At 34.0% G+C, this 24,462-nt stretch overlaps 1 protein-coding gene across 5 annotated transcripts in view; it reads right to left on the reverse strand.

Moving 5' to 3' along the window:
• LOC135209548 (tetratricopeptide repeat protein 7B-like) overlaps window positions 1-24,462 on the reverse strand; it is a 482,937-nt gene that overhangs the window by 216,623 nt on the left and 241,852 nt on the right. For all 5 annotated transcript variants that reach the window (XM_064242205.1, XM_064242204.1, XM_064242203.1 and 2 more), the window contains 2 exons: window positions 13,488-13,725; window positions 12,899-13,055 (listed from right to left, as the gene is read on the reverse strand). In XM_064242205.1, coding sequence (XP_064098275.1) covers window positions 12,899-13,055; window positions 13,488-13,725 — 395 coding nt within the window. The remainder of the gene's footprint in view (window positions 1-12,898; window positions 13,056-13,487; window positions 13,726-24,462) is intronic.

A 24,462-nucleotide genomic window follows, 5' to 3' on the forward strand; every position in this document is an offset into this window, starting at 1 on the left:
ATAAAGAAAACCAGCAAATCACTGAAATATAGGTATTAATAAATGAGCTTAAACCTTTCTACTGCATTCTTTAAGGAGTTAACCATTTTTAAATTTACCAGTAAATCCACGTAAATATCTCCTATGTTAACGAGAAAATCTTTCCTATATAGATACAAAGATTTTGGACTATGTCCTACTTACAATTCAATCTATCAGTCTCACTTCATGCCAACTATTAAATTCTAATGAATCAATATTAGCTCAGTTCTGCCATGCAGTTCAGGATAAAATACTCTCATAACACATTACCACCAGGAATAAATACTAATCAAGCATACGACAATCACAAGCTAGGAATAACTAAGAGGTGGTGAATATCTCCCAAATTACCGTAACGACCCAGGTATTCATTATCAATCATTCTCTAATGCTATAAAACAGTTAACTAAAGCTACTGTGTTTGGGTAACATGTAAGCTAATGCATGCTGATCATATGATCACAACGTATCAACAGTTGTGGTCATCTTTAGTAAACATTCCCTCAAGCCCAAGCCATCATGTTACAGCTTTCCATTCCACTAATGTTTAAATATACTCTCATTTTCTCACTTTCTCCACCAAACAGACTTTAACACACTTCACTTAGATCACTAGGAAGGTTCTCAAAGCAAGATTCAACAGAAGTGTTTTTTTTTTTTTCCATTCTCACGAATGATTGGTCACCTTTTCTGTGGGATTTCCCAATATTTAACTGTCTTTAATGAGGTTCTGCTAACCAAACTTCCTGCAAGTTGATTTATCAGTCCAAGCAAACTCATTTCTAGTTTGTTTTCATCCACTGTCACACCACTCTTTTATTTCTCTTATCTCTTTCAGTTTATCTTCTCTATTTTTTGTGGTTTTGCTAATTTCAATCTTTCATTATTTTCTTTCTGTACCAGTCTTCCTCTAACACTTGGACTCAAGTTTTGTTCCATTCTTATATATATATATATGTGTATATATATTAATATATATAATATATATATATATATATATATATATATATATATATATATATATATATATACAGATATATATATATAATATATATATTATATATATAATATATATATATATTTATATATAATATATATATATCATATATAATATATATTATATATAATATATATAGATATATATTATATTATATTATAATATTATATATTTATTATAATATATATAAATATATTATTATATATAATATTATATATTATATATATTTTGATATACATATAATATACATATATATATATATACCATCATATATATATACATACATATATATACATACATAATACATACATATATATATTATAGATATATATATACATATAATATATATATATATATATATATATATAGATATATATATATATATATATATAATATATAATATATCATATATATATATATATATATACATGTATATATATATATCAGCTTCTTCAACCATCATTTTCCATAATCCTGTTCTAGGTAAAAACAATTAAACCATACACAATGGGCCTATGTCCTGTGTTGTGGATCAGGCTCTTCTAAATGTTTCCCTTGTGAAAAAAAGAGAGAGAGAGAGAGAGAGAGAATGGAGAAGTTCAAATCTATCACATGCCTCTCTCTGTACGAATGTCAGTTAAGGAGAAACTAATAAGACAAGACCACCTACAAGCAAAGCCTACACCAATAATACCTCGAGCTAAAGGTGGTCTTCTTTACAAGACTAAATTAGGAGCCTAGTTTTCGGAGAAAAGTAATAAAGATTGTTAAAAATTTCATTGTTAATACTGTACGTAGTTGGTAAACATTCTACAGGTGCTATAAGATGTTTTAACTAAAATACTTGAAGATGTTGAGGAGGAAACAATTTTTGGACAACAAAACAATGGCTTTAAAGAGGAACTACTGTATATTCCTGACTCTAGTTTTCGATTTTATTTGTGGTTGCTACCATGTCCTGCAAGCTCCCTCAATGGGGAGCACCAAATATGACATCTCAAAACACCTGAAACCTGGTGGTTTGCAGCAAGTTTTCCTCATTTAAGGAACTCATGGGAAGTTCTTTGCAACATTGCATGGACTAACACAGGCAAAATAATGAGCAATACAGTCCTCTTACAACCATGTACAGGGAGTCCCAGGGTTACGACGGGCTTGGCTTACGACGTTCTGAGGTTAAGGCGCTTTTCAATTATATTAATCAGAAATTATTTCCAGGGTTACGATGCCTACAACGCTCATCTGGCCGAAGAAATATGACACCAAAAATGCAAAATAACCAATATTTGAAGTTTTTTATGATGAAAAATACAATAAGAATGCAGTTTACATAGTTTTCAATGCACCCATAGCATTAAAAGTAAGGTTTTCTTAGGATTTTTTACTATGTTCCGGCTTTCGACGATTTTCGGGTTACAACGCGTCTCAAGAATGGAACCCCAATCGTAACCTGGGGACTACCTGTAATCTCTTCCCACGAGATGACTTTATTTATCAGCAATGCAGGAATAAGGATAATGACCTTACGTAATGTCCCTGTAAGTGAAGATTCTAGAGACCCTTCCTGAACTGCATTCTAAACTTATTGGTAAACAATGAAAATGGAAAAATTAACACTGAAAATCAATAACAGAACAATGCAATTGGGGAATATTACGAAGACTTTCTGAATGAAGAATATTAACACAAAATGGAGAGATGGCACAATAGAAGAATGAACAGCCATATAGGTAGGTATGCAAAACAAAGCTTATGGCGACCATATTTAGAGGATGAACCCTACTCATAAAGAACTTGCGTGCAGGGGCCATAGACTAGAAATTCAAGCTTCCGTAAAGGATGAATGGTTGAGTATGATCATAACTGACTGAAAAGGGAGCAAAGTAAAAAATACAATCATGAAAGTGGCTAATTGGTTCCTGTGGGAAAGTTGTGGGGAGTGAACTCTGTAATGAGTACAGAATGTAAAGGAGACTATCACAAAAGGTATTTAAAATTGCAAAATATATAAATGGAATGGAATATAGAATTTAGGCCAATAGTCAAGCACTGAAACCTGTGAGATCATTCAGCACTGAAGGGGAAATTGAGAATGTAAGGGTCCTCAAGGTGTAACAGGAGGAAAACCTCGCAGTTGCACTATGAAATCATTGTTAGGAGAGGATTGAAAGTAAGATAGAAGAAAGAACGTGAATGGAGATACAGCAAAAGGAATAAAAAGGGTTACAATTAGGGGTTAATGGAACACTGCAAAGAACCATAAATCACACGTACAGCACACCTCACACAATACCATATACAAGGAATATGAGATTTTTGTAGCCTAAAATGTATCACATGAATAAACAGGGAAGAGACAGTGGTTGACAACCCTGTTGTGTTAGGTGGGCCGGTCCTAGAGCGTAAAAACCTCACTGGACACCTATGACTGTCTGTCAAACATGCATAGTATAACATTTGGAAGTCTCATTTTAATTCAAACACTTCACTTTCGTATTCAAGAGCAAAGAATAAAGCATTTCAAAGTTTGATATAAAGTTTTTGAGTAAAAGAAGAATATCCTAAATACAGTGCTACAATCTAATGTGATAGGTGAAAAGAGTGAGAAAGAGAAAGAGAGCGCGAGAGAGAGAGCGTATTTTGCTGGTTATTCACATATGTCATAACTGTAAATCTCTCTTGCTCTCTCTCCTTTGTAAAATTTCAAGTATGACACTCAAGTGTTTTTCCAGACGAAATTATAAAGTATAAAAATGTCCTTTTGTATAGAACAGTAAACACATATGACTAATCAAAATGTTGCTCTGGACTTGGAAATGGACATACATAGTATATATTACAGCAATAGGAGGTGAAAGTGTGAAAAGAAGTCTCCTAACAGCTTACTACCTTACAACCCATATGGTAATGCTCAAGTATAAAATATATTAAGCACCATTGCCAGCCAGAAAGTTTGCTAAATTTACAAAGTCACAGAAAAACTTTGCACATAGTTGTGTCCCTAATTGAGAAATACAAATAAAGTTTTGCCTGATCATGATCACTAAATTATTTATATATCCATAAGTGGGAACAGTATAAACCACAATAATAAGTATAACACTTGCTATTGGCATTCAAGTATAGATGTTGAACCTTAACACTAAGTATTTCCCACTGTATATTGATTGTAGCCATAAAGAGATGAATAAGTCATTTTAGCAATAACTATAATGAACGTGATTAAAATTAGAATTCAAAAACTTTCACGATACAATGCCTCAATATGTCTGTCCAATAGCATGGGAACTAACATGGCAACTACTGTAAAAATGACAACTCTTTACACAAATGCAAGAATTGGTATTCTATGAAAGTTTATCTTTAGCAAAATGTATCAGCCTCCAAAGTGTAAGAATTTGGACCCATGAATACTTTCTGTAGTCCACAACTGACAATGAAACACAAACATTGGTCCAAAAACAAAGACATGATAAATGTATTAGTCTTAAGGCACCCAAATAAGACAAATGGAATTTCAGATGAGTTGGTCAACACACCACTACCTATATACTGTATATAGATAACATTCCCAGATCTTGGGCCATCAGCATAACTTCATTCTATGTTGGAAGCCATGAGAGTAGCTTTTAAACTTTGGTTAGGATCACTGGTTTTAAACTCCCCATAATACTCTCCCAGATTTAAAAGCAAAATTCAATTCCTGATGCAGTTCAAAATAAATTTGTAAGATAAATTCATAACACATTAATATCTACCAGGAAGAATCAAACATTCCATAAGGAGGCTAATGCAAGGCATCAGAAAATATTACTTTAGACGCCTACTTCTAGCATAAAGTCGTATTTCACACACAGTTATTGGTGGGTAGAATCAAAGAGCGAAACAAATTTTTATTGTAAAACCTGTGAAAATGAGATAAATATTCACAACACTTTGCTGTTCAAACAAGATTACAGTAATTGGTGTAAGGAATTCTATAACTAAACAGTCATAGTATGTACATGGAAAATGAATCAAATAATAAACGTAGCAAATCCAAATGATATGGTTCACAAAGACAGGTTCAAAAGTGCTGCATTCTGTGGCTGCTACTAAAACCAGCACTGCCTTGACTCAACACAAAATAAGATAACTGTCTTTGAAGCTACAGTACTAGACTAAGAGAAGCCAGCAGCCCTTTCCTTCCCTTTCCAACGTAGACAATTTTTTTTAAAGAACTTATAATTAAAATAAAGTAACCTAATTTTTCCAGCTATACCCAAAGAAACAACATAAAACTTTCTATTCAATAACAATGTTGTATAAATAAGATTTGAAACCTTTCCTAAATCCCATGACATTTATCTGGCATGGATACAAAAAAATTGTTTCTTTGATAGACTGAGCCCTGGAAACTTTCTAGCTGTGTAAACCTGATAATAATGGTACCAAAAGGAGCAAAAAGATGCCATAAAACGTCTACCACTATTTTATAAAGGCATCTGTTCTCACTTCTCTGGAATCCAGAAAAAGGAGGGTACATGAAGGCAAGTTCATTTCTCTTATGAAAAGATCCACATGGAGCAGAAAAAGGGCAAATGATTTAGTGGTAGGAGGTATCATCTACTAACCATTCTCTCTGATTTAGAGACAACCTTAAAGTTGTCTGTGCTTGTGTTTCATGCTCCAGCAAACTGGACTTTGGACAGAAAATAGATCATAAAGCTTTGCTTTCTCCTGCTGTGTCATTAGGATAACTAATTGGCCTGATCCTCATGTCTGGAAAAAGAAACTGATGCTGGCAATCTAAAGAGGATATACAGCACCGGGATTAATTCCAAACTTAGATGCTTAATGGTACCCTGAAGAATTAACTGGGCATAAGACATAACTGGTCTAAAATGTTCTTATCATTCCCTAAGTTAAAGACAAGCTGCAGGAAGACTGAAAAGAAGGTAGAGTCATAAATCTTTACTCAAGACAGAGGGAGGTTTCCCATCGCTAGTAGCACCCACACCCCTTGGTTATGAGCAGCAATAGTGTACCTGCTAGGGGTGGTGGTGGCCAGTGTAGCAATCTCTAAAAAGCTGCTCTCTCTGATGCTGTGCGGGATAACTTCCATGCAAGATTGTGCAGTAGTCTCCTCCAAGTAGGATGAACCTGGGGTTGGCCACATTCAGGGTCTTGGAGGCTGAGAAACCACTATTGCAACAGCCAAAAAGGGGGTGATAAGATTCATTAGATAAACTGCTGACATCTGAAACCTCACTATGTACATCCTCTCCCAGCATTATGGTTTCAAGCTGCATAACACATGTGCAGTGATAGTGAAGTGTTCAACAGCTTGGTGAAATGCTACAGCAAAGGCATCCACAAACTTGCCAAAGGGCCTTCCACAGATCAAAAGCGAAGGGTGCACTAAGAAGAAAAGGATCTCATCACAGCCGAGGTGCATCGAGATAAGGAAGAGGAAGTCACCAGCTTTGGCACTAACTGCACAACATTTATACTCTTGCCTTTCTGTATATAGGAAAAACTGATCCACAGTTCAGCTCATACATTGGATAAGTCCCAACAACAGGGAAAAAGAGCAATAATCTGGGTGTTGCGGAGGCAGAATCAACTTTGAAAATATCACACAAAAGAATGATGCCTTCCCTTCTGGGCAACTGAAGTGTGAGTTGGGGAAGAACCTTCCTAGTTAGTGGGACTGAATTCATTTGCAAATAATGTTCTTTTATAAATATAGGCTCCATAGATACGTATGAAAATAATGTGGCAGGCTAATTTTACACACTGCTGGACTTTATGTAATAAATAATAAATGCAAATTCAGAATATGTATACTTGTGTTGCATATGTATACTTGTGTTGCAAATATCTCGTGGCCTGTACTACACACTTAATCATGTGAGTTCATATGAAAATTCTAATACTGTAATACCTTACATATTCACACTATATCATGGTGCTTACTTGAAAGTTTCAGTATTTAACCATATGGAAAAGTATGGACACAAAATTTAGATAAACAATAGATGGTTTCATTTAACAACAAATTTGAAATATAATTATTCTAGCAGCCACAAGTGGAAGAGCATCCTATTAAAAAAAATTTCAAAAGTGTAACATTTTTCTTTTTCAAAGTGAATTCTTAGTTTCAAATTTTCACAGGTACGGAACCAAAAGAGATGGTCAGAAAATAAACTCTGACAAACGTAAAACAAAACAAAAGGGGGTACTAACCTGATATCTAGAGCTATGAGTAAACAAAATCAAAGCACAGTATGTACAACAATGCACAAAAAAAATATTAGTTAACTGATTTACAAAAAATGTACATATGTATTGAAGGGACTTTCATGTTGGCACAGACCACCTCCTACACATGCTGTACGATGAATGATGTGCATAAATCTTTTCAAACAATCTGAACCAGCCAGCACATTAATTTCTTGTACAACACAAGTTACTGTACTGATACTTACTTTGTATTACAACTATCGATATACTTCCTAAAATGAGCGTGATTAATTCAAAAGGAATGATGCAATGGTGTTAATTTTTTTTTGTAATCACACAATAATCAAACAAGGACTATTTCACTATCTACTGAATGGCATTAAGGCATTGTAATTGTACAATTTTTTCCCACTATCAAAGAGAGAGAGAGAGAGAGAGAGAGAGAGAGAGAGAGAGAGAGAGAGAGAGAGAGAGAGAGAGAGAGAGAGAGAGAGAGAGAGAGAGAGAGAGAATTATTCCTTTCTAGGAACATGTGCCACCGTCATCCCATGCCACTTAATGATTTTTGTAGGACAAAATGCAGTGCCTTTGAAAGCAATAAAGGTAGTAAAATATGCATTACACAATAATACACAATTTTCTGAACATTAAAAAAATATGTCCCATTACGCTTATCAATAAGAGTTGAAAATTAAAACGTAATAGCTAAATATTTAACATAAAATGGTTAATACATAAGATTTATGCACAAAAGATACAATTCCACAAGTCCCATATACATACAATTGAGTGTGTGTATGTGTGTCATGTCAACACAATGTGGTAATGTAACAGTAACTATACAAAATGCAAAAAACCACAAACTATGTAAACTAGTATGTACAGAAATACATAGTATTACTAACCATAACTATGCTAAAGCACAACAATCAATCTATGTACTGTATGATAATGTAACAATTATACTAGTCACTAAATGCAGGAAAACACTAATATACAGTATATGTAATATCTAAATCGATTCAAGTGAAAAACAATGACCTAAGATCTTAAGTAGCTACACGCTACGATAGGAGTTAAACTGTCTCAATTGGTTAAGAGTAAAAAAAAGCGGATAAAATTCTGTACCTTGCATACTGTTGCTTGATTCTACAGTAAACACATCATGAGATTTGTTTACTTTACTAAGTATAAATGGGTAAATGAGATGTAAACTCAAAAATGTTACTCAGTGCAATTAAAAATGAAAACTGAGAACAAATCACAATACTAGACAACTCACTGAGCAGACAAACAGCATTGTAAGATTGCCCTTTACATGGAAGTATTTCCTTATAATTTTTAAAACTGAAAGTGAAAATCAATGAACAAATTGAAGAACTCCTCAAAATTTTAAATCCCATGCTTATCTGGTCTGAGACAACCAAACTAAAAAGTTGGCAACATTCCAGAACAAATGTACTTTTCACCCATTTCAGTCAAGAGAGCTAGTCTAACACTCCCAAACTTTGCAGCTTTCTCAGTTTACATGACTCAGGATTAGGTGATTGACAAGCCATTCTTATTCACTCAGTTCTTCTTTAACAAGAAGAAAAATCTAATACCAGAAGAGAAAGAGGCTAGGGCAAAAATCACCCAATTAAAGAGGTTGGGAATAGACAGGCAAAGGGGCCCCAAGTCTGGAAAAGTTAGACCGTGAGCAACCTTGTGGTTAGACCCACAAAGGAATAAAAACAAAAGTGAGAATTAATTATGAAAAAGGATGCCATAACCCAGTTTTCAATGAGTCATGGTGATTCTTTCAAGATGTTACTTGGATATTTACTATGGCTATTACATTTAGTTTCTACTCTGTAATGAAGAACAAGTCTGTCGTTTCAATCAAAGATAGTTTAACTTATTTACTGCCAAAAGATTCAAAAAAGTAAAATTTTATTTGAATTTGATAGCCTTAGCAACAGTACAAGTAGTATGTATTACCATGTAAAAGGCAATCTAACAAAATAATCAAGGATACGAATTACTCAGACATACACAGTGCAAATCTCTACAAGCCCCAATAACTTGCATACTATCAGAAAAAAATGTAAAAATACTATCAGGAAAAAATGTAAAAATACTATCAGCAAAAAATGTAAAAATACTATCAGCAAAAAATGTAAAAATAGTCACAGCTTTGCAAATAATCATGGGTAAACTAAACCTAAAAAGTACAAACAACTGCAAGTCAGTAAAATACCAGATTAAAATACCTTACCTCTACGGGAGCTACTATGGCAAAATATACAAGAGTGAATGTTAAAGTTCACATCTCTTCACTTGCATGATCTCAAACTTTTGACTATTAAAAGGATGTTAACTTACTCGTATGATGTTTTGTAAAAAGACCTGATTGGACTTTTAAGGAAAATGCATGCAAACAACATGCACAAGTAAGTGTTCTTTATATAAAAGTACAGTGCAGTTAAACAAGCAAATCAAAAGATGTTCAATTTAAGAGATTCAAACAAACTTACTAGCACAAAGGAACAAAATGCTGAGAAATCATACAAGATTAAGTCTATTGACTTCAGCCATACAGAAGTTTAAAGACATTCAGTGCTCCATATACACAAACCTCTTGTTCACTTGTTATGCTACCTGGCTTGGTGCTGTATTCGGATGAAGCAGAAACAAGAAAACTAAATGGCTGGGCAAGATGACTTGCTACTTCTTTATTTCTTTAATAAGAGTTTTGATTTCTTAATACTATAAAAATGTAAATTTTTTGCAGTTATAACTCTCCCAATATGATTAATTCAGTGGATACCAGCTACAAGAGAGATATCGACAGATTAATAAATGGAGTCATTTGTAGAGGATAAAGCTGAATTCCAGTAAAACTAACCCCTTGTTGATCAGCAGATCCTTATTATTTCCAATTTTTAAAAGAATTGAACGATCACGTCACTGACTGATGCCATAGAACTGAGCCTTGTTTTGAGATATTATCCATAAACCAGAATGTGGGAGTGATAACTCATGGTCAACTGATTACTGCCCAATTTCTAAAACTCCAATATTATCTACTGGTTTCTGCAAGGCCCTGCATTATAAAGTGACCCCAAAATTATGGTCATAAAGTACATATGATTGATCTTGAATTTGCCTTAGGCAATGATTCTCAAGAGGACCTCATTTTCAAACTCTGAGAGATAGAGGAACACTTCTTAGTATTAATATTGAATTTTTAACAGAGAATAAAAAAAAAGCAGTTAACCGGCACTATGGTGACAAATGAAATGCAATATCTAGTGTTCCTCAGGCTACTGTTCTTGGCCCATTACTATGTTATATTGTATAAACATGATATACATGGTTTTGCCTAGGAAGCAAGATAGCTGTTTATGTAGATGATGCTACATCATCTGCACAGTGCAGCATCAGTGCAGACTGCACTGATCCTCTCTACCAATTTTAGCTAAAATTAGTGCAAGGTACAAACTAAGGAGGAATGAAGCTAACCTATACAAAACTAAAATAATTGTCAGCAGGTACGATACTAGATCCCAAACTTGTTACAACACTTTCATTGATAATTTTTCTTCAAATTCATGTTACTCATTTAAGATTTGAGGTGCCATTCTTAAATGTAAATTCTCCTTTTATAATATAAACATATCCAGTTCATCTCTTATCAACCTGCAATGAAAGTATTTCGAGATCTCTGGAGATATCCTAGGGATATCTTCTTATTTTAAGGAGGTATATTCACCGGAGGGGGACATTGAAAAGCTATCCTGACTACCCATGATTCAATTGTCACCTATACAACAATATACCAGGCTGTATAATACAAGTATTATAAGAGGTTTGTACACAATGGACAAACTGATGCCGGATGCTCGCATAAACAAAACGAAGGGGCAGAATTCTGTCCTTGGCTTATATAGACAAATCAGATGAAAGTATTACAAAATATATTTCAAATCTTTAAAATACAACTTTTTCGGGGATGAAAACTTAAATTTGTTTATAAATGATGATCACATTAGCAGCGAATGAATTGTGTAGCACATGAAAATGTATGGAAGTAATTATGTATCTGTGTAAATAGATCTGACTAGCTTTTAGGCAAATAATTTTAAGACCATGTGTGTATTACATAACCACATGATCTTTACTTATTATTTGGCTTTGCACTTTTGTTGGTCAAAATGCTTCAGAATATCCTCTTTACTAGCCCTACAAGTTTGGGCTACACCACTTTCAGCTATCAAGCTGTTTCAGTGCACTTTCATTTCATATAAATTAACTGTCAGTTCATTATATCACCATCTTATTCTCAAGTACTATTGTATTTCATGCCAGCAAAAGTATCAGCTGTAAAAGAACAGGACATTAAATCAAGCTAGCATTCACCATTATCAAATATTTGTGATTTTATCTTCTACACAGTTTCATGAACTAAAATATAAAGAAAAACAATCGACTACAGATGGAGAAGCCAATTTGTCTATAAAAGCCTGCCTAAGTGTTGTACAAAAAATTTCCTTTACAACTAAGTGTGCAGAGTACAGTGTGTGAAACTAAAAAAATTCCAATAAGTGCAGTCATGTTAATCCTTTGTTATTTTATAATAATAAATATTCATATTCTTCCTACAGAACTATGTTCATCGTTTCTAATTTTGGCTACAGTGAGTAGACAGAAATGTATATTACATCAATAGTGTATAAAATAACTGAGTACGTAACTTAATATTAATTCCTTATTTAATGCATAGCATACTTTTTTTTCCAAAGTTACTATTGAAAAGGTGAAAATAACCTACTTAATGCCATTTCTTTCAATAATGAAAACTTATTTTAAAAGCAGTAAATTCTAAATAAACTAGGAGTCTTACTGGTATTTCTTGTAACAGTTTAAGAGTCAAATATATCAAACCTCTTTTTCACAAAATGCTATAGTATCTGGCATGTGCTCCTTTTGATTCTCAAAATGTTTCAATTAACAGCTAAAACTACAGTACGGCATAATACTACAAACTAAAAAGCTATGTAGACAGACTTGTACAAGGGACAAGGAAAAATAAGCAGATTAAAACAAGTAAGATATCAGATAGTATAAAATGCATCTAATAATTATAGTAATACAGATGAATATTTAGCTAACTTTTTATAATTCATGAACATACGCAGAATATATAACCATTCTGTCCACTCTATTTGCCAAAATTTTCCCCAACATGCAGTGGTATCATTTTTCTTTTACCACTATCCACTTCAAGAGACATTAAGGTGTTCTCCACTTCCAAAATGCACTAAATTTCATTTTCTTCAAACAATTTGGTTTTAATAATCACACATGCATTTTCTAGTTATGAGATCACCTGGGAGTGGTTATTTCCTAGTGTATCTCTGAATCAATTCAGACTCGTATGTACCTTTGCAAAACTGTGCACAACAAAGCAAACCTCTCATCTACTAATGCAGATTAACAAAAAAATATTTGGAGTTAGATTTTTTCTGTTTCTTGAATAAGGATGGTGCTCTAAAAGTACATACTTAGATTTTGACAAAATCTGAGTGGAAGGGAAAGTACAGATAACACTTTCTACAACATACCGAAGGCACATCAAATAACACCATCACCACAATTCTCTACTGTACTTACTTCAGGTACAGCTGAGCAGTGAGTAGCCATATTTGTATTTGTAGCAGCCAGGCCTGCTGAGGACCAGGCTTTGGCTGGTAAGAGGAAAGCGAAGACGCCACTTCAGACAGAGCCTGTTCGACGCGAGATGCTGCAACACTCTCAGCGTGTACAGAAGCTGTTGGGGGGTGAGCAGGAGAATCGAGAATAAAATGTGGTTTTGTTGAGGGATTCTCAGGATTAGTTTCCAACTGTAACGTAGGATTAAGGAGCTTAATATGCAAAGACACCACTTCGGAGAGGGCCGATCCCATACGGTTCGGGGACAAATTGTCCTCAAGTGACTGGGCTGCGGGGAGAGGGGCGGGGAACTCTATAATAATCATAACAAATTAAAAAACACAAGCATATTAGTCAGAAAACAAACGAGGAAGAGCAAAGGCTTGGAAAGATTCAAGAAAAAGTCTAAAGTTCTCTGAAGCTATGGTGGATACCTTTCCCAAATCAAATACTACTTTACAGTGCATAGCACAGCATCTTATGGGTTACATCATCTAAAATTCCTACCCCCCCCTACAACACTGACAGCAAAAGGTCGTAACGCACTTACTGGTATCCTTGTCGGACATGTTGAATATACTATAGGAGTCATGGTTAGTATTGAACTGTGATTGGACATCAGAAATTTCTCCCATCAATTGCTCTTTATACAGGTTTTGCCATAGGCTAAGCATGTGACGAGCAGTCAATAATGCTACCTCCCCTCCATGAACTGCTTCTTCCAGACTGGCTCGCACATACAGAAGGTGAAGATTTTCGGGATACTCCGCCAATGCAGCTTCTGCCAGCTAAAAAATAAATTTTGCAAGTCAAACAGGATGTTCAACAGCACTGAATTTCCAACTAAACTTGCCTACTAAAAAAAAGGGGGGGAGGCAGGTTTTCAATTATGCAGTATATTGTATCACAAAATTCTTAAAAACTATAAGGAAAGGTATGATTTGACAAACTGAATATAAAACAGTCTTTGGTAAAAAAAATTAAGAATTCTGGAAGTGTAAATTTAAAACATCAAATACTATATATGTAGAATTATGAATGTAAACAAACATGCCAGAGGATGATAAACCTGTTTCCTGACAAAAGTTAAAACTATAAGCTGGGTGATAAGAATCACCCCCCCCAAAAAATCAAAATGATCACCTCTTAATAATTAATCCATATATTCCAATATCAATCTCAAAATATTCCTACTAGAATAATCTGAAACCAAAAATATACCCAAATCTTAATAGAAAAAAAATTAAAGTCTGAAATGTGCAATCGACACTAATCCTGAGCATAAATATCAAAGGAGACACTTGCAAATAAAATTATGTGCGTTGCACAATGGAGAGAAAATTATATATATATACTAAACACCAAAGTCATAGTAGTATGAGAAAAAATATTACACCCACTCTTGCAATAAATGTAGCTTGAATAACAACTGCAAGATGAAAAATATACATTAGCATGATGCTTCAATTTTGTTTCAACCTCACAGGTGATGAATGCAGTGTGTCTATCAAATTTATCAAATCTATTAACAATACTATTGCAGGAATTACGGTAATTGCATTGTTCAAGCAATACTGATCCATGTATAAATTTACAAAAACCCTTAGGAATACAAGGCAAGTAATGGACAATTAGTCAGTCAGTGTTCTTGGTAAAATACACTTTTAGGAAAGAAAAATGGATGCATCATCTCATTCGTTTTGGAAATATAAAGTTTTATGACATTTAACACATTTTTTCACAGAAACACATCAATTAAATAGATCCCTCAATTGCAGTCTGAACATTAACAGACATGTATTCTTATATCTTGTTGAGAAAAGCAGCAGGATAGTTAAAAACAACTGTCCATGCGTACGCACCTAAGACACATCAATAGGTAGTGAGTATCTTCACCACTGTTTCATGTACAAGGGTTGTGACAGCAAAATGGAAAGTGATAGGAGGTGGGTACCTGTTTGTGACTGATGCATTGGTATGAAACTTATGCTTCATGTTACTGCAAATATCCAAAAGATCCACAGTACTTGGGGTCAGAGCAGACCAGAAGCGAGTGTCAAAGGTATTCTCATGCAATAACTGAACACTTATTGAAAAAAAATAAATGTTATATATAAAAAAGGAGCAGCGATTATCTATCCATTTAGGTAAGACTGATTCGACTCTACTTAACTCAAAACCCATGGGTAAGATTATTGCAACTGTGCATATGAAACAGTGCAGAGGATTGTTGCTACCCTCCTTCCAACCTATCATTGGTGCATTTTCATGAACAGTCATTTTACCTACTATGCTCCTTCTTCCTAAAAGAAAGAAAACACATGTCTGGGCATATTCAGACTGGGTATGAGAGCTCTGGATGTTATCAGTTTGTATTGAAAAAAATATACTTTGTAAAGCCAAAAACATTATAAAAGCAATTATCAGTAAGGACAGTTGTCGTCTTTTATATAATACTATTAACTAGCCAACTACAATGTCACAAACAGTAAATATAAACATATGAAACACACAAGAGAATATTAACCCTGATCTCAAAATGAACAATGAAATAGTAGCCAAGTCTTCCCAGATCCTCATCAGTGTCTGTTTCTTGGTAAATAACAAACATATATGTACAGTAAGAAATTTACAATTAAAGTGCATAGGAACTGAACTTTAAAAGTACATACTCCTGTAATGCATGTCAATGAATGTGAATGAACAGCAAGTCAACAATTTCATCAATGAATGGGGTTGTGACAATTTGACCATGCAGCGATTTTTTTTTCTTTTATAGAATTTGGACCATTAGATCTAGTGCTGAACTCCATGCAACATATGACAATAAATATAAAAAGACAAAAAATTGTTTAAGGATTACACACCATCTTACTGAAACAACATTTTCTTGTTTGAAATCATCATATAATAAAAATTTATCCACTGCCTCTTGTAAAAATTGTGACTAGCCTCCTGTATCTTTTAGCGTTTGTCATTTCTTTAACACCTGAGATCTGGTCAATTTCCAACATTACTCACTGAAGTACCACAGAAATGCCCATTTCCTGATTTTAGAGAAGTTGAAATACAAGGAAATTCTTCAGTTTCTAAGTTCAAGTATATGTACAAATGGATCCCAAAATAAAAGATGCAAAAGGAGTAATGATGTCAACAGTGAATGTAATTATGAGTCAATTGAGTGAATACTATTTTGAATATCTACTGAAATTGGAAGTCAAATGAAAGGCACAATTCAATTATGCAAGAGTGGAGGGGGTTAGTAGAAGTTTGAGAAAAGGTGTAAATGTATGAAGACAATTAAAGAGGTTGAAGAACAAATATTATTATTATTATTATTATTATTATTATTATTATTATAATATTCAATAAAGACAGCACCAATGACAGCAAGGTTCCACAGTGCAGTGACTAAGAGGCTGACCAGGGCTTATACAGTACTGAAGGAATGACTGAAATAAATGCTAACTGTAAATAATCATAAGTTATAAGACATTCATATATAAAAGGAAAAACCTGTATATCACATATGTGCACTTAAAACATAACACATTAGGATCTCCTGTGAAATATTGTCACTCATGTCGTTATTATGATTTATCTTCCACAAAGCTTCACTTCTTATAGGTTACATCCGTATAAACTGGGTTTTCTAACTTTCAGGTTGCGCAACGGATATATCTCAGTTATCTCCATCACCCTTTCATCGTTATCTCACCATCCCATCTACATACAGAACTTATATACTTCCATTATGATAATTCTAATTCTATCCTCCCATCTGTAAACTGACTAATTTTTGTTTATTTTATGCCTTTGTTGCCTATCAAACTTTACTCCTTTTTACAATTCTAACCTACATAGATCATGTGCCATTTATGCAAACATAAAACCTGCTAAATTCAACGCAGAAACATGCAAAATTCATTGACCCACTGTAACACCCAAGGTATGAAAAACTATCACAGATGAAAAGATGTTTGTAAAACAATAAGGGCACTGGAAAAAATCTGAATACAGCCTTCCTATGAAGACCTTATGGTGGAAGAGAATCATGCGTTATATCATACAAATGACTGATTGTTTGTTTGTTTGTTTGTTTGTATGGTGCTTATACGTTGCATGGAACCAGTGGTTATTCAGCAACGGGACCAACGGCTTTATGTGACTTCCGAACCACGTCGAGAGTGAACTTCTATCACCAGAAATACACATCTCTCACTCCTCAATGGGATGGCCGAGAATCGAACCCGCGACCACCGAGGTGTGACGCTAATTATTATTATTAATAGGTGTTAGTTTTTCCAGACCTCTGAGTCTCAAGTAGACTCTTCTCGGGCTGGTTCTCAGGGATCAATCCTGAGAAGAAGAAGAAGAAGAAGAAGAAGAAAAAAAAAAAAAAAAAAAAAAAAAAAAAAAAAAAAAAAAAAAAAAAAAAAAAAAAAAAAAAAAAAAAAAAAAAAAAAAAAATAGACTTTATTTGAGAAACCCGTCTTATTTAAAAAATTTATGATTTTATTAATTGAAAAATCCCTGCTTTCCGCAAGAATATTTTTCATTTCCGAACTCCGCAGATAAATAGATCTTAGCTGGGTCCAATTTGGGCACTCAACAAGCAAATGCTGTACTGTCATGGGTGTTTGACATCTGTTACATTTCACTGGGTCAGCATGTGGTGTTGACATCAAGTGACCATGTGAGAATCTTGTGTGTCCTATACGTAGCCTTGCTAGGATCACCTCTTTTGCTCTTTCCTCCTGTGAGGATGTCCTCCATGCATAGACTTTCAGTTTTTATTTTTATTTTTAAGTTTATTTGTTGTTGGCACAGAGGCCCATTCTTCTTTCCAATCCTGGTAAATTAATGTTTTAACTGATTTTACCCAGTCTGACACTGGGGCATATGAAATTGTTGGAGGGATAGTGCAGGCTAATTTGGCAGCAGAGTCTGCATATTCATTTCCTTTTATTCCCACGTGTGCTGGGATCCACATATTTCCATTGATATTCCTGATTGGAGGAGTTGATGAATTTTTATTTGAATTTCCTGTACTATTTGGTTTTCCTGTTTATACTGTCTTATGCATCTATAGCGCTAACGTGAGTCACTGAAAATAACAGAGACACTTGCTTTTGCCTCAGATATCATATCTAGAGCCATCTGTATGGCTGTGACTTCAGCAGTAAATACTGATGATATTGAAGGTAGGCTTTTTTTACTTAACATATTTTTCGAATATGCAGATGCTCCTACTCCAACATTATTTTTGGAGCCGTCTGTATATATCATAAATTTGTCGCCTTTTTCTTCTAATGTGCTCCAAAGCATGTTGGCGGTACATTTTTCGTACTTGTCATTTGTTTTTTGAGTAGGTAAGACAGGGAGGTACATATCTTTACTCTATTTAAAATCCATGGTGGTGGCAATTCCATTGGTGGGTGAAAAATTGGATTCATATTATGTATGTTCATTATGTATCTAGCTCTTTTTTGGGAAAGAGCTAGTACTATTAACTGCTGTTACTTGATTACAGTTTTGGAAGCAGTAAGTTGCAGGAGACGATCCTGCTTGCATTGAAAGACCTCTTTGTATTGTTTATTAAATTACGGTGATGTTTTAAGGGCAAAACACCTGCCTCCACCAAAAAAAAAAAAGTGAGTTTGTTGGGGACGATCGGAAAAGCTCCTGTGCACAATCGCACGCCTTCATGGTGCACTGCATCGAGAGGATTTTTAATGCAGATTCTGAGGCGGATGAATATATTGGACAGCAGTAATCTATTATGGATAAGACTGTTGCCTTATATATCATTAATAAAATGTCTCGCTTTGCTCCCCAATTAGTGTGTGATAACTTTTTTTAATATGGCAAGGGCTTTGATGCCCTTGGCTTTAATGTATTTGATGTGCTCTTTCCAATTTAAATGTTGATCAAATATTACTCCTAGATACTTGATTTTTGTACAAAATTGTATTTCAGTGCTATAAAGATGCAGTTTGATTGTTTGGTTCTTCATCCATCTTTTGTCTTTGTAGAAGACGATTGCTTTTGTTTTATCAGTTTGAAAATTTAAATCCAACTGAATTTGCCCAACTACATATATTTGAAATGGCAGTACTGAGAACTCTCTGAGCATGTCTCAGATTACTACTCGTATAGTAAATGACAAAGTCATCAACATATAAATGTTTTTACACCACTTGGTAAATTTATAGTAATGTCATTGATTGCTAAAGCAAACAATGTACAGCTCAAGACACTACCTTGAGGGATTCCTTCTTCCAGTTTATAAGTTACTGAGTACGAATTTTCTACTCTTACTTGAAAAGTTGTTTGTTAAGAAGTTCTTAATAAATATTGGTAAGTGGCCTCTTAGTCCCTTGGAGTGGAGTTTTTGCATGATGTTATGTTTCCATGTTGTATCATATCCTTTTTCTATATAAAAAAAATATAGCTACTGTTAATTTCTTTTGTTCAAAGCCTTTTTTTATATGATCTTCTAAATGTGTTAAGGGATCTAGGGTTGATCTGCCAGCTATTGAACCAGATTGCGTTGGTGTTAAATGGATTCTTTGGTTATTACATACGTTAATCGTGCATTAACCATTTTTTCTAAGATTTTGCATAGGCAACTTGTTAGAGATATCGGTCTATAATTGGATGGATTACTTGCATCCTTTCCTGGTTTGTTTATTGGAATAATTATGGCATGTTTCCATTTATCAGGAAAGACACGTTTTAGCCAGATACTATTGTAAAATTTTAATAAATATGATTTAGCTATAGGAGCTAATTTTTCTATCATTTCAAATGATATTTTATCATATCCTGGTGCAGAGGGATGACAAGAGTTGATGGCATTATCTAGTTCATCCATGTTAAAAATATAGTTATATTCCAGGTCTTCAAGAGTTTCAAAATTGAGTATTATATTTTCTTTTTGTTTTCTGATACTTTGAAAATGTGTATCTAGGCTGGAGTAAGCACTGATGTTTTTCAAAATGTTTCCCAATTATGATATTTCATAAGTATCATGGTATATTTTTCCATTTAAATGTATTGCACTTCTTGGAGGTCTTATATGTTTTCCATTGATTTTCCTTATCTTTTGCCAGACATCCCTTGTGGATGTGTTTGAAGATATGTTTGAGACATATTCCTTCCATGATGCGATTTTTTCAGCTATTACCGTTTTTCTAAATTTGGCTGTATATTTGTTATATAGTGGTTTAATGTGGTTAATTGTTATGTTTGTTATAACTATTTTGTTTAATATGTTTATACTATAGGGCATTTTGTTGAGTGATTTTAAGGCGAGTTTTTGAGTCTGTTTAGATTGCGACTCAATATATGTTTTATTTTACTTAATGTTGTTAATGTTGGATTCCACCATGGGACAGGGGATTTTGTGGAATGTGTTTTGGTTTTTGGAATACTTTTATCTGCAGCATTTATTATGAAGTTTAGAAGGATTCACATGTAGTATTGTGATCTTCATTATGTGGGAATGGTGGTATGTTTCGTGTGTATATAGGAAATATTTTTATTCCTCCCAGTTAGCTTTTGGATATTATATCTTGTAGGTGGCAATATTTTGACATTACTTAAGTAGTTCAGAATGATTGGGAAATGGTCACTTGTGTATGAATCGTCTAGGACGTTCCATTCAAATTTCTCCGCTACATCATTTGAACATAATGAAATGTCAATTGAAGAAAAGGTTAGGTGTGTATTTGAAAAAAATATGTTGGAACTTCGCTTTCATTGAGACAATACAGATTGTGTTTCATTATAGTATTCTCTATGTTGATTCCGGATGTGTCAGTGGGGTGTTTATTAATATCCCATAATGATTATGTGCATTAAAATCTCCTACTATAAGTAGTGGTTCCTGTATACTTTTGCTAATAAGTTCAGAAAATCACTGAAATTTGCATTGAAATTTGGTTGGTTGGTTATATAAATTACAAATAGTAATTTTTACTTTTATCAGGCATATACAGTTTAATTGATGTTATTTGATATGGCATAGATGGTATGTCAACAGGTTCATATGTATGCTATTATGAACGTATATGGCTGTGCCTAATTTTCCACCGTCAGTTGGTGAATAACAGGCAATTTATAGTGTTGGATATTTGTAGGGTTACTTCCTATATGTTGTAGACATATGCACATTGGGTTGTGGTCTCGTATGATTCTTTGTAATTCACCCAGACGTAGTCGGGTTAAGAGACCATTTATATTCCATTGAATGATTTTATATTCCATTATTGGGAGGAATTGGTGTTAAATTCTGTAAATTGATTGCTGATTTTACTTTATCTCGTAGTTTATATGCATTTGAATTTATTTGTGGTTTTTTAATCGTTGTATTTGTATGTTGGTTATTAGATTCTGCAGTTGTTTGTTTTTTCATAGTTGAATATTAATAAGTCTATTTTTGATTTTATAATTTCCTTTTGTATTTGAAGGATTTCAGAACATAATTCGTTCTCATGTTGGTGTGTTAAAGGGCAACCTCCTTAATTTGGTAAAATTGTCAATACAATTTCGTACTGTGTCCTCTGTCTTGGTAGTTAGTTGGTTATATGTACTTACAAAGCATTCATTACAACCACAAGATGAAGCATGTTTGGTAATGTTAATTATTGGTTCAGAAGTTTTTGGGGGGGGGGGGTCTAGCTTTAGAAATTTCTGGTTTTGTAATTCTATTGTTCCTTTTCTGTAGTGATAAGGACTGTTGGTTTGAGGGGTTATTTGTTTTGTTGTTGTTAATGGGATATTTCGGTCTTGTGGATGGTTGGGGGGTGATAGTTATATTTTGGTTTGGTTTAATGGTATGATTTTGTTTCCATTAGTATTATTTGATGGAAATTGTAAAGGAGTGATCTTTACTGTCCAGATGTTGGCTGTTTGATTGAGATTGAGGGTAATTGTGTATTTCCACTTGTGATGAGGTTAGTTTAATATCTTTTTTAAAATGTTCTCCTGGTGTAGTTGGAGTCTCTCTGGATTGATTGTAATTTTCAATATTTACTTTTTTTCCCTTAGGTGGGGTTCTTTCTAGAATTCTTTTCTTTTTGCCAGTTCGATTATCATCATTATTTAATTCTTCTTCTATTGGAAGTTCTTTTCCATGGATAACTGAATCATCTATGTTGGTGGTGGTATTGGTTGTTGTAATATCACTTTTATTTTGGGTTTCAGTATTATTGGTATGAAATCCAGTTTCCATGTTTATACTATCTTGTTTGTCATTGTGCTGTTTGATGTCTTGATTTTAGTCACATTTGAAAAGGTGGGGGTTTTGGATGGATTGTTAACGCCTCTTACTTTTAGCTCAAGTCCTGGCTTCCATGACTGACATTCCTGTCCTATTTATTAACAACTGAAGTTCTGTGTTATATTGGTAAAATGAACACTCCTTAGATTTTGCGTGATGGGCTAGTCCACAATTAATACATTTTGATTGTTTACAGTTCCAATTAGTGGTATGGTCATCTGATGCACAGACTGCACATATAGCTTTATTACGGCATCTTTTGTATGTGTGTCCATACCTTGAGCACTGTGTACATTGTAATGGTTTAGGAACAAAAGGACGAACTTCTCTATTTTGTCCAAGAATTTTTATTTTAAATGGTAAGTCTTGGCCTGTAAATTTTATTTTGGCAATGTTGATATTTTTACTTTTATCTTTCCTACTTGAAATAGAGTATATTTCTAAATCGTGGATATTGTTATATCTCAATTTTAGGGAGTCTAGCAAAAGTTGTTTTGAAGGAAGCTCCTGCTCGCTATTGGGTAGGATGTACATAATTCAATGTTTCATGGCTTGTAATTATTACCTTTATATTATTTATTTCTGTTATACTTAAAAAGGCAGTGGACTGCTTTTTATTGGTTACTTGGATGAGCCAGCTAGGATGTACATAATTCAATGTTTCATGGCTTGTAATTATTACCTTTATATTATTTATTTCTGTTATACTTAAAAAGGCATGGACTGCTTTTTTTATTGGTTACTTGGATGAGCCATTCATTGTCCTTGATGTGTCTGCATTCCATGTCTTGTGTTGGATATATGTTAAGTAATTTGTTTTCTTTTTAGCATCGCTGCTGAGATTTTGTTGTCAGCTTTGAGGACTAGAAATCTTGACCAATTAATCTGGTCCAAAGAGGTCATCAAAATGTACCAATGTGGGATTAAGTCGTAATTTTTGTTTGTCTTTTTGGTCCTTGTTTTATGTATGTTGCTTGTCTATTATGATTTTTATATTTTTTCCTTCTGTATTGCTGAGAGGATTATTTGTCTCTAATTCAGAATTATTGTTCATCATATATGGTTCCATTGTTACGATATTGGAGTTTACCAATTTATTTTTGTTTGTTTCTTCTGTATTTATGCACTCTATTTGGCTTTTTCTGGCTCTGCTGCTTTACTTGGAACAGGGTGTTCCTTTGTATCTTTTATAGTAACTTTCACTACTTGTGGCAGTACCTAGGAAATTCGGGAGTGACGTGCCAATGGTCATCAACTGTGCCGTAGTTTTTCCATCATGGGGCCCAGGGGGTACTCAAATCATTTATTTCACAGTTCATAAATGTTTTGAGTTTTTACACACACACACACACACACACACACAACAAAAATTCTTGAAAAGATATCATTGGCCCTTCGCGAAGTTAAATTTTCTGCCAAAGGCACAAGTGAGAAAGGACTCCCAAATGTCCGCATCCCTACCCTACCCCAAAAGGGGATGGCATAACATGATTAGTATGGCCCAAGTGTAAGCAGAACCCGCTTGCTAGACTAAGAGTATTATGTTAATACAATTATCCCCATCCTAATCACATTATGGGCAAACTGGATAGAATGCCGAGAGTTCTATTCCTAGAACCAGGCCCCCCCTGGAATCCGTGTCCAGCTCACAGAATAGTTCCGCCTTGAAAAACAGGTCCGAACATTGTTCGGGTAGATGATGGATCTACCACAGTTCTCACTATTTAGCTTCGGATTTAACTCCACGTTAAGCCAATGATATGTTTTCTCTATTTATTTGCTTTCAAAAATTTTGGCAAAAAATGGAAAGGTCCACATAAGTTTACGAAAATATATAATGTCATATGGGACTCTTGGGTTCGAACCTGGGAAGAGATTCCTGAGGTTCGAGAGCCCCTCACCACGTCAAGGTGGTCCCAAAATGAGGGGGTGTGACGCTAATACCATACCAACCACGCCGCTGAGGCGCTTATACAAATGACTGAGCTTGCTCTGACTTCTAACTCTTGACTGAGACAAGAATGGTGTGACTGGGATTTCCACATCCTTGGAAATGAGACATTACATGAGTAATGAGGTTGTGATGAAAGAAATTTACAAACACGCATACATAAATCACAAGATTTATAAAAATTCTTCTCTTGAATCTAAAGAGATGAAAACCAAACAAATTTCTACATCCACTCACTTGAATTATAAAAATTTAAATCATATCAGTAAAAAATTAAATATAACTTAA

The sequence above is a fragment of the Macrobrachium nipponense genome, chromosome 38 (assembly GCF_015104395.2).
Source record: "Macrobrachium nipponense isolate FS-2020 chromosome 38, ASM1510439v2, whole genome shotgun sequence".
Lineage (NCBI taxonomy): Eukaryota > Metazoa > Arthropoda > Malacostraca > Decapoda > Palaemonidae > Macrobrachium > Macrobrachium nipponense.